Source organism: Thermobia domestica, chromosome 1 (genome assembly GCF_964235325.1).
Source record: "Thermobia domestica chromosome 1, izTheDome1.hap1.1, whole genome shotgun sequence".
NCBI lineage: Eukaryota > Metazoa > Arthropoda > Insecta > Zygentoma > Lepismatidae > Thermobia > Thermobia domestica.
In genome coordinates, this window is record NC_137454.1 from 129,308,670 (window position 1) to 129,327,168 (window position 18,499).

Genomic DNA, 18,499 nt, shown 5'->3' on the forward strand with positions numbered 1-18,499 from the left:
TATTGAAATAAGTGCTTATCGAAGCTGTTACGAGAATTATTAAATGCGTATTGAGTTAATTTAGAATTTTTAATTCTGTCGTATATATGTTTTAATTATTATTTTTTTCTTCTTTCATAATCAGGTATTTGAATCAGGGAATATTGAAGCTATTGCTACTAAACTTGTGAGCATGCAGCAGTCGCTTCTTATCCTTGTAAATGCTCCTGACTACGAGGACAGAAAGTTGCAGCTCGAAGGTTTAAAGAATAGACTAGAAGCCATGTCCAGTCCACGTCTAGTACAAGCGTTTACGTCAGGTTCAATTGGTAATAATTGATTTTTTAAAATCTAATTTATATTCATATTTAGAAATCCAAGTAATTAATAATTTACCGATAGTAACCCATACCTTCAGCCCGCTGTGTGCTGTAGATTAAAATTGTAATTAATTAAACTTTCTGATGGTTTATATTTAACTTTTTTTTAAGTTTGTGCAACTAACTTGTGGTTACACGAATATTAATGCCGAAATAAAGTATGAGTACAGCCTATTAATGTAGTACTCGTATGCTTTATCTGGATTGTGAGTAAAGCTTGTTAAATATTGCACTGTCCTAAAGGTAAACAGTAACAACTGTCTCTGGTTGATATACTGTATATATGTTGCTTAGTTAATAAATTATTCTGTGCTTAACATGGAATAAATACTTGTGGATTTTATGTAGATAATTACAACCTTATTTACATTTAATACGTTCCTTGTCTTAATAACAAACAGGAAAGCACGTTCACGTTCAGCATGCTCATCACTATCCATTTTCAAATAAAGGCAGGCAGGTAGGCAGGTGCGAGCGTAGCGGAGCGGCGATTGTTTACTGTTAAGAATTGACATTACTCATAGACAGAGATGATTTTGTATTATGAAATTTTATATTCATAGGCCAGAATCCCAAATATGTGGAAGAAAACTAATCTGTGAATGTATCATTTGTAGCAACTAAACAGCCCTAATTGAAAATGCTTCGATGAAAAGAATATAGAAATTAATAGTCGAAATTGCAACCAACAAAATACCAATTCCGAACAGCACTAACCTTAGTTCTATTGTGTGCTATAACTTATAAATATGTGTTCTCGTTTACTATAACTTATTAAAGTGGTAAGAGCTTCGGACATGTTTCATGATCATGTAATGATGTCATTATATGATTACAGTTGAAAATAACACTACGAAGCTCATACTACTCTATTTCATAGTACTTTTTATGTTATCAAAATATTACTACCGCTTTTCTTTTTTTACAGCTATTTTGAAAATTAAAATTAGGAATTTTACTTTATATTACAGTTAAGAATGTAATAGTTTTATTAGGATTTCGTAGGACAATTTTTAGTGGTATGTTTTATTTATTTATTTATTTATTTAGTATTATTTTATTTATTTATGTATGTATTGCTTGTTCCAGAGGAATCAAAGAGGTTTGTAAAAATATTTCAAGACATTGATAGACTGCAGCAGTTAGTCAAATACTACCACAAATGTCATAAGGCGGCATTAATTCAGAAATGGAGAAATCTTGTGGAACTGGATCAAGATGATGGTGTTGTTGAATGGATGACAAAGTTCTACGATGCATTAATCTCCAATTGGCATGACCAGGTATCGGATTTCTGATTCATTAATTGTCCTTTCTAGCTTTCCCACCTTTAGTCTCTTTGTGTACAACACTTTCATTTATTCCATTGTTAGATACTACTCGAACGCACTTTCGTGATACTGCGCAGTTTCGTTAATAAGTTTTCCTTTATCAAGTTGGTCAATTTCAATCGTCGGTCGTCCAAAGTCATTTCATTTCGAGTAAGAGGACTAAAATTACTGATGCTAGTTCTAGATTATATGCCTCAGCAGACTGTGGAATGGGTTGTCTTGCGTTTTTCCAAAAAACTGATAAATAAGGAGCTGTGGGTGAGCAAAGAATTATCAGCATACAGCATCCATTTCCTTCGTGCCATATTTTTTCTTTTTCTTTCTTTCTTCTGGAAGTCTCGCGGAGACATCCAATTCACTCAGCATGCAGTATTGATTTGTAATTTGGCTTTAACAACCAACAAAATGACGAACTGATTTAAAATCATAATTACGTAGTTCACGCCTGTCTTATTATTTCAAATCAGTTAATGTCAATTAAATCTTTTAAAAAATGTGTAAATTATTGGATACCCATAACAAACATATGAGACTTTCATCATGACAGTGAGTTTTTAATACGCTTTTGTAAACTATATATTTTCTTATTAGAAAAGGAGGAGGATTATTTTGGCCGCCAAACGCAAAACAAAATGATACTACGTATGATGGTAGGGGACTGAAATATAATCTTAGACATATTGTGAAGTGTTTCAGGAGTGGGCGGGGCATGTATTTGGTTGAAATGGCCTGAAGTATAAAAGTCATCTTTGAAACATACGTACTTTCGGCATACAATGGTTTACATGTTCGTTGTGTAAGCCAGGTAACGCAGTAACAATTCATGAGGTCCTTGGATGGAGTTCTTTCTTTATCTACAAAGAAAGAAACCGGAATTCAGAGTTTTATTAAATTGGGTGATGCTTCAGTGTATATGTAGTTAAGTAAGTTGTAACTGAGGTGACTTATTATTTAATTGTAATTGGCGTATTACAGATGCACACAGTTAGTTTCGTGACAACCATAACTAAATATTGATTACAAATTCAGCACCTAAAATTTTAACAGTGTTCTTATCCAAGTTATCACCCCACCCCCCCCTTAGGCATATCCAGTAAAAGAAAATTAATCTTTATAAATATTGTTGAAAATTATATTTAATCCATATCATAAAAGTAGAATAGTGTATGCAGAAAAGAATGAAAAATAACGTATTATCGTATTCAAGTTCAAACAAGTATATCATGAGTAATATTAACATTTAACGTGAACAACTCTTCCTTGAAATGTTTAGTATGTTTATAAGAGAGAGAATTCAGTAGTATAAATTGTTTAGATGCATATGTATATGTATATTGTTTATAGATGAAATGGTGCAGTCAAGTATTTACATCCATTTCCGCTGTGGGGATTTTAGTGGAGTTATATACGGATGTACTCAATGGGCTTGACCCAAGTTTCAATGTGTGTATTGATGCTGCGCTGAAACAACAGACTGCCCAGCTTACATTCTTAATGAATCTGAAACAAATTACCAAAAATTTTGCATCCAGTCTTCAGGTGGCCATCGATTCAGGAAGTCAAGGTTAGTTTAGCTATGTGCTAAATTTATTTCATGTAAATATATTTTGTAAATATAAATATTAAAATTAAATAATCGTTGAAATGTATTCCTGATAGGACCTAAAAATGGACAAAACAATAATATCATTATATTAATTTAGACTTCAGCTCAAGCATATTGAATAACTTGTATAGCACTTGATAGAGCGTATGTCTTCAGCACATGAAACTTCAGCTCATTGTTTCAGACTGGGCCGGTAGTAAACACCCTTAAGGAAATGTTGATTTTGATAATTTTTTGTCACGTGTTTTAATGTTACAGTGGTGGTTTTTATTCAGCTAAAGGAAAATCTTGTTCTCTTTCAAAGCAACCGTAGCTTTCATTCATTAAGGGAAGCAGTAAGAAAATATGCCAATTTTTCATTGGTAAGAGCAGTTTTGCTAGTAGTGGTCACTTTTTTCTAGTTGTGGTCACTTTTATATTCAGTAGTGGTCACACATTTTAGGTGACACTTATTATAGGTTACTGTGTTTATTCGTATTACATTTTCTTGGTAAAATTTAATTTACATTGAAATTATCACTACCCTAATGTTATCAAAGTAATATTGTAACTAAGTAATATTATATAGCTACAATATTCAATGAAAATAAAGAATTTGCATAAACATATAAAAGGAAACTACAATATGATTACATTTTAAGTAAAATGTGACATTTATAAAAGAAAACATATGTAAACCTATAGTGAAGCTATGCTTATATACCTTTACATTCATACATAAAGGTTCAATCTGGCAGAAAATCATATTTTAAGGGTCTTTCATACAACGAAATTAAACTACCACTAATTTTACAGTTTTCTGTAATATCTTTCGAAACAAACAAAATAATTCGAGAAGTGGAAAGGCGGTGCAGTATAGAATATTATTTTGTATGTATATTATTCGTATGTATTTTGTATATTATTCAATTTTCTCCAAAAAACCGGTTCGTTTTTCACCGAAACCGGTCTTGGTTTTCTCCAAAGCCGGTTCGTTTTTTTCACTGAAACCGGTCTTGGTTTTCTCCAAAACCGGTTCGTTTTTCACCGAAACCGGTTTGTTTTTATCCAAAAACCGGTTCGGTTTTTTCACTGAAACTGGTTTTGGCGAAAACTTTTGGAAAACACAAAACTATTTTTATTACTGTGGAAACGGAATCAGTTTCCGGAGAACAAAGAAACGCTATTCTGGTTAGAAATAGAACCAATTTTGGAGAAAACCGGAACCTGTTTTAAAGGAAACCGAAACCGGATCCGTTGAAAAAACCGAACCTGTTTTGGAAGAAACCGAAACCGATTTCGGTGGAAAACCGCTTTTTGAAAATTTTCAAAAACCAAAGGCCCTGTTTTTATTCCCACCACTAATTTTTATTCTAGTTAATTCTATGTCCACTACTGAAATTGTGCTTTCAATTATGGTCACCTAGTGTGACCGTTACTAAAAAAACTAGTTATTTTTATGTTTTAGTAGTGATCAGCCCTACAACTCTCGTCTGCAACAATTTAAGCGTAAAAAGTAAATATATTTTTAAAATAACTGATCATTGTTGAATTCTTACATATTGAAAAGATTCAAAATACTTATAAAATAAACTAGACATAGTTGAATAAATCGAACGGTTTGCTTACCTTCAAAATTTGGAAATTGGAAAAATTCTCCACATACACATAAACAACCTCTTCTAAATTCGTACTCCAACTAAAAAAGCTATCCATTAGTTATGCAGTATAGAGAAAGGGTAATAGGCATTACAGTAAAAATGAAAAACTAAAGCTTGTTGGCTAATACGAGTCTGCACTTCAAATTTATTGTCCTAGGTGACCACTACTGAAAGGGTGACCACTACCGGTCCAGTCACCCTAGTTCACTACATTTACTTACGTATGTGTTATCAAATTATTTATATTAAATTTCTTCAACGAAAGCCGATCATTTGTAGTATTTTCCAATAAGACAGAAGTATTTTTCAGCGACAGCTTTTAATCGTTTAAAAACACTAAAAGTTATAATTACAAATATAAAGCTGGAAAATAATACGAAGGAAATTACGAAGATGCCTTAATAGCTGCTCAAAATGTTTCACAAAATATTTTTAGAAAATGTTTTTTTTCTAAAAGAAATAATAAAATGTAATCGTAGCTATTATGTAATCCTTCGTATTATGAAGATGTGTGAAGAAGTGTTGTAAATGAAATTACTTTTGCATATTAACTATGCTGTGGTTCTAAAGAGCGTGACGTTTGTGCAGTTCTGTCGGGTTATTGTTGATTGTAATATATTGTTTAGGTAGAAATTTTTGTTATAAATTTCAATAACAATAGATTTTCCATTGGTGAATTACATTGAACTTCATAGAGTGAAAGTGTGTGAATACACCAGGGACCAAACTAGGCTCTCCAGCTTGTCGTTCCGATACGTCAACCACTACACTACTCTATCCTGTCTAAACCAGACGGAATACAGAGTTCCTACAACCTGGAAAGTTAGAAATTTTTGTAGTAGTCAGAAAAATCAGAGAAATGAGTCCTCGGTCGTGGAAAAGTCAGGGAAATTAAGCAACTTTTTAAAACAAAAGGTAGAAAAAACCACTTTTTGCTTGATTGTTGCTGTAGAAAGGCTGCTGGTGATCCATTTGTAAAATGTAAGCTGGCTTTTGTAAGCAACTTTCCCAACACCAAAACCAATGGCTCCTTATCTTCTTCTTATTCATGATATTCATCAGATTTTACGATATGCTGTGTGAAATCAGATGTAATGAAAAATGAAGACACATCATTCCATTGTATAGATACCAGCAAGTCGGACAACCTAATAGCAAGCAACCATATTGAATGTAGGATTTGCAGCAAATCGTCTCTAGCAGGCCTTGACAGTGAAGGAGAAGGATACTTGAATTTCTGCACGAAGTCATAGTGTGCTGTGCTCAGTGATAAGAAAACTTCAAGAAAGAAGTCCTCTAAAGCACAAGGCCATAATAGCTTTGTCATCGTTTTGAGTTCTGACATTATCCAGAGATCTTCTGTGACTGGATAGAAGAAATTTTCTCTACTCCTCCAAGTGATGCACAATGCCAGCATCCTTGATGATGTAATAGCTGGAAATGTCAAGAAACAGTACTCCTTATTCTGTAATCTGGGAGTAAAGAAGCTTGAGGAAATTTTTCAATCTTGCGATGAAGAATGACTGGATATTTCCTTCAGAAGCTTTCTCATGTACAAGGAGGATTTCGAACAGTTGTGGTATATTGTAAAAATCTGCATGATTTTCAATGCGTCTGTCCAAGATGGTTTTCCCATAAATAAATTTTGTTAGTAGAAAACATTCTAGAGAAAATGGTTGTGGCACAGCATGAAGAGTACGACAGTATTCTCGAAGCAGTTAGAGTCCAGAATGTCCAGATTTCAAGGAACATGCTGGGTTATTTTATAATGTACAGAGACGCTATCAAGAATATCTGGACCAGAGAAGGGCAAACAGAGAGGAATGAACAAGAACAGAAGAAAGCTGCGAAATTAGATGCAACGCTCAAGGAATTAGAGGAAGAAAATAAACGTATACGTCAAGAGAATGAGAAAAAGAAACTGTGTAATTGATGCAGAAATTAAAGAACTGAAGAAGAAAAAAGCTTCACCGTATTGAATACGATGATGCTAAATAAAACTTCGTCGAGATGCTAAACACGATTGTATTAAACATTTATTTTTTCATGCTATTTTATTGTGATATTTGTTGTCGTCCTTATTATAATCAAAATTTAATTAACATGAAATATGTAATGAATATGTACATCCGTGCCCACAAAAAATGGCGCTATGCTGTAACCTGAATTTTCCGCAATAACTTTGTTTTCGTTATGTATAATTTGTTTCTTTGAGTGTTCATGGGAGAAAGAAGTTAGTAACTAATATTTCTTTAAACTTTTATGAAAAAATAGTGGGAACTAAAGATGATATAAGCGAAAAATAGAAATCAATAGCAACTTTTGGCTTCTACCAACATTGGGTGAACAAAGAAATGACAGAAAATATATATATATATAAAATATAAAATGTAATGCGTAGTGTTTCAAATACAATCAAAGCTTGGTACTTAAGTAGTTAGTGGTAGTCCTGATTACAATGACCTGATGAAAACATATGTAAAATTTATGTACTGCAATATAGAACTTGATATGTATATAAAAATACCTAATTCCATTATTTATGTTTGATTTATTCTGTGGTGTCTGGGATGTCCCAAATCAATCCCCAATAATATTTTACAAATATACTTAATTCGATTTCCCATGGTAAAATTTCTCCATCACTGTTATTTTTTATGAAACTGTTCACCATAATCAGCACTTGTATCCGAGATTGCTGGAAACGAGTCCAAATAACTGTGCAGGAATTGCAGTTTCAGATATAGGTTGCATGTATGCTTTCCACAGTGAATTATCTACCAATGTTTTGTAAGTTTACCTGAGAAACCGGTCAACACCCCTTGTCTCATCACTAAAGACATATATCCATCTCCATTTCATATTAAGCTTAACCTGATGAACTCATTTATGCTTGCGATGGACAAGAGAAGAACTAGTTTACAGGATTTGATACGTAAATATTTTAATCTCAGCGCCAGCAAGACGAAAATGACGGGATCAAAACTTCGATACGTCGCTTAGTTTTCTTGAACTGTAATCTTGGGTGTTTTTCACGATTTCATGCTCCAGTTTCTTACACAACACAAAGGCAGATGGTAGACAATTGACTGAACACTTATGAAAGGCATGGATGCAACGTATCTCTAAAACTGCAATTCCTGTACAGCTATCTGGACTTCTTTCCAGCAAGAATCGAAGATGTAAGTTTCTAAGTATGATAAACAGTTTCATCAAACAATATCAGCAATGAAGAAATGCCACCAAAATGGATGGAAATCATGTATGCTTGCAGAATTTTTACTAGGGATTGGTTAGGGACGACAGATACAAGAAGAATTAAAGGCAAGACAATGAACTAGGTATTCTTCTTCATATGTCAAGTTCTATATTACACTATATGAACTTCACAAGTTTTCATCAGGTCACTGTAACTAAAACTACTATTAAATACTTATGTGTCAGGTTTTCATTGTGTTTGAAACACCACTTGTAGTAAGTTACATTATATTAATACTTTTAAGTAGATGTCATGCATGAAATATATATTCTCATTTAATACAGCTGACGAATACGGGAGCTTAACGCTTTTTAAAATCAGCCGACCAATATGTGACCAAGGAAAGGTGTTTTCGTTCCCCTGGTATTTACATACCCTTAATTACATTGTAAGTGCGTGTTATCCAACTCATCATACACATAACGTTATCATTTTCATATGAAAGTATATTCTCTCTCTTTTTTTTTCTTTCTTTATCTCTCTCTTTCTTTCTCTCTCTCTCAAAAGTCATATTTGTTGTAGAAAATGTCCTTGAATGTTGCAATATATATTTCGGAGAATTTTCCTATTTTTACACCTACTAACTATACTTGATGAAAACTTTGCACAAATGTAGTTCAAAACATGTAATAATGCTTAAGTACCTTTGGTGAAGATGTCTCGTACTGAAGTCCCGCTAGAGTTGCCCAGATTACTAAACTTATTTTCTTGAGCAATTTCTCGAATTTTCTTGGATTTTCCTATACTTATGGATCGTGAGGCATGTGTATGGTATCAATCGAAAGCACAAATCTTACAGCGGTAATGGTGTACAAACCATAAATCTAAGATAATTAGGATGGGAGCAGAAGTTTCTGTGTGAAAGTTTAGAATTTCCTTTATATATATATTTATATATAACTATTACTGCCATTGTTTCTAAATTTGAGGGTGCAGCACCAAACCTAAGGATTAGATTGGTTTTCAACAGCTCAAAAAGTATAGTGAATACTTAAGTTCATGAAAAATATTTTTCACTGACGATCAATGTTATATGTGATGTTCTCATACTTATACATCTGTCTGATTTATTCAATCTGTTCTATCTTGCAGCGAGTAGGGACGTGCCTCAAGAATCGATGTTACTTCTTGCACAGGCTGTGTATTCTCCATATGTTGTGTACATTTCTAGATATGCTTCATACGAGCAGCATGTTCTTCAGCAACATCTGTCCTCAATGAAGTGTATCAAAGAAGAATTAATGGACACCATTCAAGGGCTAGGGCAGTCTATTCAAAAGTCTATGACGTATGTGTCGGAATCAAGGAAAAGATGCACGCAGTTCACTGAAGGATGCGGATATGTCGAACTAGTTAAAGCTCTTACGGTATGTAAAATATGTTAATTTTGTAGTCCGGATTTTTTAAATTTTGTAGTAGTTATTAATGAGTATTAAAAATTATAATAAGTAGACAAAAATATAGATATTGGCTTTAATGCTGAATCAATATGGAAAAGTATTACCGTCCAGTTGGCTTACATTAGTTTCTGTCTTCATTACGTGTACTCAGACACGGGTGTCTCTGGCGGGAAAGACAGAAGGGACGCGTTTCCTCAAAAAACTTGTGTAGAGGAGAGAACATGAAGGCTGAAAGTACTTACATGGAGTAAGTATAGAAATAGGAAAAATAAGTGAATGTTATATCTGTTAAGTAGTAGTCTAGTATTACATTATGTATCTGCCCTGAGAAGGAATTGTCTTCTCAGTATCGTGGTATAATGGAAATAAAGCAAGAGAGGGAGCTAAAGACTACAGTTGATGCATAGTATTAAAGCTTATAACTGCTATGTCAAGATAAATAAGGTATTTAATTTACTTAATGACCCTTATGTATGGAAACTTCCAAATTTGTAGCAATTGACTTACTAGTATGGTAGGAAATTATGATGAATGCCAATGGTAAGAAAGAAAAAAAAAGCACGGAAGTTGTCGGATCACAACCTTGTGCTTACTGAAGTGGAATCCCACTAAAAAATATAGCTCGGAAGGAAAGTAGAAGACAACAAGTTAGGTACTAGGAAGTTTAAAGAGTGAAAGTAGTTATAAAAGCAGAATTGTTTGAAATTTCGAAAAATAAAAATATATGAGTTGAAAGCAAGTAGATACAAGAATTAATTATTTTTGTCTTTTGAACGTTTCTACTAAAGTAAAGTGCTATCATGAAGGTAACACACGTAGAAAGCATGTATTACAGAATAAATTGTGGAAAACAAGGAAACAGAGTATGTAAACAAAGTTGCACTGATGAATACAAAATAATGTGTAGAAAGTTGAATTGCGAATTAAGATTGGAACTCGACAAAAATGTAAAGGTGACAAGAGTAATTAGAAAGACAGGAGAAATTTGAATAATGTTTATGGAGATGAATTTAAAAAATAGAGAGGTAGCAAGGGAAAACTGCTACTACAATATAGAAACTGAGAATGGAAATGAATCTTTTGCGAGCGAAATACAACGTGAGACAGACGAAAATGATACATTAACGAGTTGTGGGACAAGGAATAAACTGAGTATATTGGGTATTAGAAAGGAGTTCAAAGCAAACGAGAAGGACAAAAAAATCAAGATAGTAAGGCGCAAGTTCAAGAATGTATAGCGAAATGAATGAACAGGTAGATAATATATCTGTTGTATTTTTTAAGAATAAAAGAGAAGAGAAGAAAGAAATATTCAGAATGTGTAATAAAATGACGAGGAAGTCGTCATAATACTTCTTACAGAACATTAAGATGGTGCAAACGCATTTAAGAACACCCAGTAGGATCTGGTCGAAATTTGTACACAGGAAGACGATGGCAGGTGGTATTGTTCTCAACATCCTGAACATGTTGCAAAACGTACAGTCTTAATAGAACCCCAAGCTGATACACAACTATTCGGACGCGTACCAGATCAGATGCTGTAAGCTATGTCTGATTGAGAATGGATGCATGATCAGTCGCATCTTACCATGTTCAACACGTGCTTAATAAGGCTTGAGTGTGGAAACCTAGTAGGCTTGAGTAGAAGGCATATACCAGGTAGAATATGCTGGGTTAAGCTTGCAGTATAGGGACGCACGATATGCTGCTGGAAGATGAAATGTCCAGGTGAGGTCGGAGGACAAAATTAAGACATCACGAATGCAAGACAAACTAGTCATACTTCCCTGGATGAAGATAAATGGTGATAATAAGAAACGCATCATGTGAGTCACTGAATGAAAAGTTATAAAGAGGACTCAGGTGTAAAGTATTGCGTTATATGGAGAAGGAATGTAAACATTATGAAAAGGCAAAAAATATTACACATGGAGTTTTTGGAAATTTGTATGTTGAGGCTACTGGAACAACTCGGTTTATTGAAATGATAAACGAATGCAGGGCATTAAGAATAACATGGGTAAAAAAAAATATAATGTAAAATAATTAAAAAGATGTTAGGACATCGTTGGATAAAAAAATGTACTCTGAGTGACGTGGTAGAAGGCATGATGGAAGGAAAATAAGCAAGGAAGGTGGAGAAATATAAAATTAGTAGATAGTATTAGTGTTATAATTCCTACATGAAGACGAAGTTCCATAGTCTATGGAAACTTCTAGATATGTAGCAAGAAATCTACCAGTGATGAAGAATATTGAATAATTATACTGGTAAAGGTAGAAGCTGAGTTCCGCTAGCCCTTAATTCAAGTAACTTCCTAGGTATATCACAATTTTGATGTAAATTTGATTGGGGCCTAAGAGCAGTTTTTGTTCTAGTCGTCCCCCTCAACTTTTACACGCCAGAGATGCCCATGTACTCGGGGTTGTGAAATGTTTCAAATAGGTTAGATGTTTTGCTGAAATTTCATTATCCACAACTTATTTTCCAAATAGTAGTCAATTTCAGGTAAAGTAAATATATTTAATCATGTGGGGAACATGTAAAAGAAACAGCGGCATTTAAAAGTACAAAGTTGGAATATTATAATTAGGAAAAAAATGACTAAGAATCAGTATATTTTGGATGCCTTATATGTACATAATATTATAAAGTTTCAAAACAATATATAGATTCAAATAGTTCTTGGGGAGAGCATACTTGAACAAGACAGTAATTAGTTAAGAGGATTATTTATCTGAAACATTCTGTAAAGCGTATTTTCGAGGACACTTTCTGGTTATTCACTCTTTATCGTGCAAATGGTGAAGTTTCGCTTCTAAAGAAATGACATGATGAAGAAATACTTCATTTGTCCATGATCCTGAAAACTTTTTGTTCTTTTTTTTTTTTTTTTTAAACAATCTTTAAAAAATTGTTTTTATGTTTCACGTCTCAAATCTTGTGATACAAGGCATACAGATATATACTTCTCCTTGCACACTCGATAGTTACTAATTCTTCTTACTTTCGCTACAGGATTTTTTCCATAGTTACATAGATCAGTTTCATATTGCTCTCCGACAATTGCATCAGCAGACAGGAGATAAAGAAGATTGGAATATGTTTCAAATGTGCCTTACGTTGTTACAAAGTGTTGGTAAGTTGATTAAAAAAAAATACTACCATTCATCAAATTAGTCACATAACATTGTCGTATTAATAATTACACTGACTAGCCAAAACATTATAACTACTCACTACATTTTGAACGAAGTCACTGGACTAACTTAAGAGGAAGAGGATACAGTAAAAATGCTCGTCAGACGGTGACTGGGATCTCACCCGATCAGTCAGTGTGATGCTTGCGTATAAAATGAGGAAGGGCGGTGAATATCAGCGTCTGATTGAGGCCAAATTGTGGTGGAATGGATTGTAGTGTAGCCAGGTGGCTGGGAACGAGCATCTCGGAAACAGCGCGACTTGTCAGGCGTTCGCGAGTTGCCGTAGTTAGTGCCTTTCAAAGGTATGGAAAATGATGGTGAAACTAGCACCAAACCACAAGACATGGGGAAGCCATACCTTATTAAAGATGGCGGATGTCGTTGACTTTGAAGTTAGTACAACAGGAGATGGCGGAAAGTGTGGCAGAAGTAACAGCAGACTTTCACAGTGGACAAAGCACGGGTGTGTTTAAGCACACATAACACCGTACACTGTTAGATATGAGTCCGCAGCCGAGATCCCACACTTGAACAAATATTAACCCACGGCATCGTCGACTACGACTGGAATGACATGTGCCCATACTCATTGGACCATTGTGCAATGCCACAACGTTGCATGGTCAGATAAATCACAATACTACCTTCATTACCTTGATGACCGGGTCAGAATCCACCGCCTTCCATGAGAATAGCTGCTTGATACGTGCACAGTAGACGACGACAGACTAGTGTTGATTCCATTATAATTTGGGGAACCTTAACATGTCATCCATGGGGACAGTAGTTCATGTAGAGGGCACCATGGCTTCTAGCTAGCGACCATGGCTTCTCAGCCTATTACTGAGCAAGTTTACCCATTCATGTTGGCCGTGATTCCAGCTGGCAATAACATCTTTCAGTAGAACAGCGCTCCTTGCCACAAGGTTAACGTTGTACTGTAGTGGTTCGAAGAACACAGTGGTAAATTTTAACTGTTGTAATAGCCCCCAAACTCACCAATCTTAACCCAGTTGAACACTTTTGGGATGTCACTGAACGCCAAATCCGAGCTCATCGTCTCTCTCCGCGAAATTTACAAAAATTAAATGACTTGTTTGAGCAGATATGGTACCCATGCCTCCAGCCACCTACCAAGGCCTCATTACTTCCATGCTGAACTACATTGCTCCGGTCCTGCGAGCCAAAGGTGGACATAGTACATATTAAGTAGGTGGTCTTAATATTTTGGCTGGTCAGTGTATATTAGAATTGCTTTAAGTGTCATAGTTATTACCTTTGAGATCACAGAAAGTTCAAAGATAAAAAGTAATTCATTATATATATATATATATATATATATTAGATATATAAAACTAAAAAATATATGATTCGACTAACATTGTTGCTTGGGGTGGAACTTGACAACTTTGTTCAGCATCCACACTTCATATAGCGTGTAGCGGCGGGGCTTTATGAAGTGTGGATCTACATCTTTATTGTAGGAACCGATTCAAATGAGGTGCCACTAACGGATGAACTCAGGTTCCCCTCCAAAGACTGAATGGTAACCATTGAAGGTGCTCATTGATTTTTCTTCTAATTGTTGAAGCCAAAAGCGAAGTCCCTTAAAAAATTTGCCGTGCCTACAGCACATTTTAGGAAGGAAATTCGGTGGCCGCACAGATACAGAGTTAATATTGGTTGCTGTGTTGTCAGATTTATCCTTCAGAGCAATTCTCGGGCTGTGCGGGCGTAGCACTATGATGATGATCCATACAGTCATTCACAATCGGCCATGTTGTGACGTGTTTTAATAAGCGCTCGACTGGTTCACAGATTAGCTAATTCATTCTTTAGGAAAGAACATAATACATATATAAATTGCGCTGTAGGCTAAAAGAAGTGACAGGAATCTGAAGCTTCTGAAATGATATTAAGTGTTCGCAAATTTCTTCTACAGAAATACGTTCTGGAACTTTCCTAACTCTCTTATTTCCTTGACTTAATGCGACACCACTCTCAAGTGTTACCAAAATTTAAAATTGTCCTAGAAGGACACATATTGGGTAACGTTGGGAATACCTAGCGATGACAAACATACTTCATAATGCTCAGGAAAATGAGTTTCAAGAATATTTCTGGTTAGTGGCAAGTTGTTCAAACGCTTCATAAGGCAAGTACTTAGAAGGTAACAGCAGCTACTGGTGTATAGGTACAAACTGCGCCACAGAAATTGATACAAGACCTTGCCATTGAAACTGTTACAACACGTTGTTTTGCAGGTGCATAGGCAATGTGATTTACGTCGTTGAGTGATTAATTACGTCTAGTTTTCAATTCCTCCCGCACTCCTTGCCTTGACTAAAGCAGTCTTCGTCGGTTCATTGCTGCTGCGACGTAATATACTCCTTCCATTTAGAGAAATTCTCCTGGATCAATATCTGAATCGAGTGTTACAATGTTTTTATCAGATGTACATGTTAACTAAATATAAAATGATTTTATCATGTTTGAGAAGCCGTTTCGAAGCAAAGCTTTTTTTCTATTATTATTATTATTATTATTAAGACAGTATTACCTGGGATATAAACTCAAGAAGAAACATAAGTTACTGTCTACAATTACGAAACATATGTGTCTAATCAAAGACACGAGAGAAAAATCAAAAACATGAATATAATTGAAAAGGGTGGGAGCAAGGCGTGTGTAGTTTCACATTCTTCTCTCGACAGCGAATAATGACAACATTAACTGAATTTGTGTAATATCTAGGTTGTGGATTCTGTCTAAAATTCCTAGTTTGTTCTGCTGTTTAGTAATAAATCCGTTTTGTCATTCCGAACAATGTTTAATCTCCCTGTGGGGAAATGTTTAGTGTACTCGCCTCTGACGCAGGGGACCCTGGCTCGATCTCTGATGGTAGTGCATATGGTTAAGATTCCACGTTAAACTAATAGGTCCCGTCTCATATACTATTGAAAGAGAACAGAAAAACCTTTAAAAAAATCGAACAATGTTTATCAGGAAAATCTTTCATTCGTTTGTTCTTAAATGCTTGTTTAGAGATTAGACAAAACTTTTTGTAACAAAATATGCACGTAACTTTAAAAACACCTATATTTGCTCTCTTTTCCTTCTTCCAACACTTCACATTACATCAAGCGAAGGTGATGCATCTTGTGAAATTTATGGAAATTGTCAGTGACGGTACTAGGTTTTGCGGAGTCTAAAGTTGGTAATGCGGACATAGAGCCCTAAATTTGCAAAATAACATGTTAACTTTCATTAAAAATAATTCGAGTCTCCTTTCCAGATAAGGAGACGCGGTGGTTCAGTGATAGAGCGCTTACATTTGATGCGTGGGGTCCCTGGTTCAATTTCCGGCTAAGTTTGTGGTGTACAATATCGTGCCTTTGGTTTTCTAGGAGTCATCCATTTCTCCTACATTCTTATTCCATCATCATTCACTTGCTTTAATCATCCGTCTTCCTTAGCCTAAAAGATATAATTGTTGGACGTTAAACTCAAATATTTTACTTCATTTTTTCTTTCTCGATAGCGTGCGAGGCCTAGTTACGCCTCTGGTTTGGTGTTGAATTAATTTACTTAAAAACTATTGAAAAAATTATTGTTCCTCAATGATTATCTTCCTTTCTTTCTTAGTAATTATGTGCAAATGTTCATACAGTTATTGGCTACTTTAAATGTATGCTGTATCTATGTTGGCTATTTTGTATACCTATTTTGAGTTCATGTTTTACTGATTTTTGTGTCTATATTTCCTGTTTGTGGATGCTGGTCGATCCCGTCGTGAACACCTAACGAACGTGTGTTAAAAACTGGGGACAATGAGCCAAGTACGAGTACGAGGGAACTTAGCCGTGAAATGCATGTTAGTCACATGACTGTGTGGATTGCGTTACATGAAAATGCCTTGTACCCATACCATCTGCAAAAAGTAGAAGGACTGACGGAAGCAGATTTTCAATCACGTGAAGCATTCTGCCAATGGTTCATTCACCAGACCACTACCATCATAGTGTTTGTAGCATCAGTACTGTTCACTGACGAGGGGACGCGTGAAAAGGATGAGCCGTCAACATGCATAACACATACAAATGAGCAGTATGGTGTGGTGTTGTCCACAATCAAGCAACCCATACATGCTACCCCGAAGACTGAATAGAGCACAGCATTTGACTTTCCAGCAGGGTACACTGCTCGAATTACTGGAAAATGTTCTTCTCGTGATTCACTGCAACATGTAGTACATGCATGCTCCCGTGCAATTCAGTCTGAATGTCCGCGGGTGGTTAAAGAACTCAAGATTTTGGACTCGGCGTGACAGTCCAATGCATTGACCTGCCTGCTCTCCAGACCTAAATCCACTGGATTTTTATCTGTAGGTCACATTAAAGTGTAGTGTATTCTACTCCTGTCAATGATCTCAACGACGTGGAACAGGTACAACTGTACAATTGTTCGCCATGATCCAGTTATCTTCGAACGGATTCGCCAACCCATGATCCGGCGTTGTCATGCATGCATTGCTATCCATGGCGGAAACTTCGAATATGCTTTGTGATACGCTCGACGAATGTATGTTTGTGTCTCTCTGCATGTCGATATCTACCGCTTCGAATTTACTGTTGCCCCACTTTCGGCCCTCACTAGCTCTGTTAATATGCCCAGTATGCTGTATGTTCGTAGGATCTTTTTTGCTTATCCGGGTGTCGGAAATCACCTCCCGACGTTTGTTACATTAAGTGTTATAACTATATGAACATTTGTATGTAGTTGCTGAGAAAGAAAGAAAGTTAATCATTGAAGAACAGTAATTTCTTTCAGTACTTTTTAAGTAAATTAATTCAACACCAAACCAGAGGCGTAGCTAGGCTTTACAAACTATCTAAAAAGAAGACTGACTTTTTTTCCCCTAAGATTCGCATTTTTAATAGATGTCATGACCACACGAACATTATCTTGTAAGTTGAGGGCTCTTCCTCGCAAAACGGACTTTGGGCTCCGCAAAACTTAGTGCCGTCATTGACAATTTCTATATTTATATGTTTCAGAAGGAGCATTCTCCTTGCGTAATATTATATGCAGCCTTTGAGAAGGGAAACAAAGCAAACAAAGGTGTTTTCAAAGTTATGTGCACCTTTTGCGACAGGCGTTTTATTTAGTCTTCAAAACAACACTTACGAACAAACGAATGAAAGAGATATTTTTAGACGTATAAAACTGGTGATCCCGCTTTTTCAAAGAAGTTTTTCCGTCTCCTTTCAGCAGCGAAGTTACATGAGACGGCACCTACTAGCTTAACGTTGGGATCTTAACCAAATGCACTTTCACCAGGGATCAAACCAGTCCCCTGCACCGGAGTACTATGAGCGACTTCGATAAAAATCGGTTCATAAGATAAAAGAGGAAGAAGTAAGGAGATTAACAAAAAAATGAGGAGGAAAAGCTCAGAGACGTCTAAATGAGCGTCATGTTGGAATGCTTGCTCACGTGGTAGTATGTTACCAGGAATTTAAAACTAATAGAACAAGTGGACTAATAATAGGCCAGGAGAATGAATACAGAGAAAAGAATTGTATAAAAGAAAAATTAATGATAAAAGATTTAAAAGTGATAGATAAGGCAGTATGAAAATTGCGTGAAAAAAATTGTAAATAATATAAAAAAAGAACTGAAAAAGATTTTTTTTTA

General features: G+C 35.2%; 1 protein-coding gene across 2 annotated transcripts in view; it reads left to right on the forward strand.

The window, feature by feature from the left end:
* The window catches only part of Cog7 (conserved oligomeric Golgi complex subunit 7), a 56,792-nt gene that overhangs the window by 20,761 nt on the left and 17,532 nt on the right, over positions 1-18,499 (forward strand). For both annotated transcript variants that reach the window (XM_081763350.1, XM_081763352.1), the window contains exons 6-10: positions 125-308; positions 1,449-1,642; positions 3,035-3,254; positions 9,288-9,562; positions 12,618-12,738. In XM_081763350.1, coding sequence (XP_081619476.1) covers positions 125-308; positions 1,449-1,642; positions 3,035-3,254; positions 9,288-9,562; positions 12,618-12,738 — 994 coding nt within the window. The remainder of the gene's footprint in view (positions 1-124; positions 309-1,448; positions 1,643-3,034; positions 3,255-9,287; positions 9,563-12,617; positions 12,739-18,499) is intronic.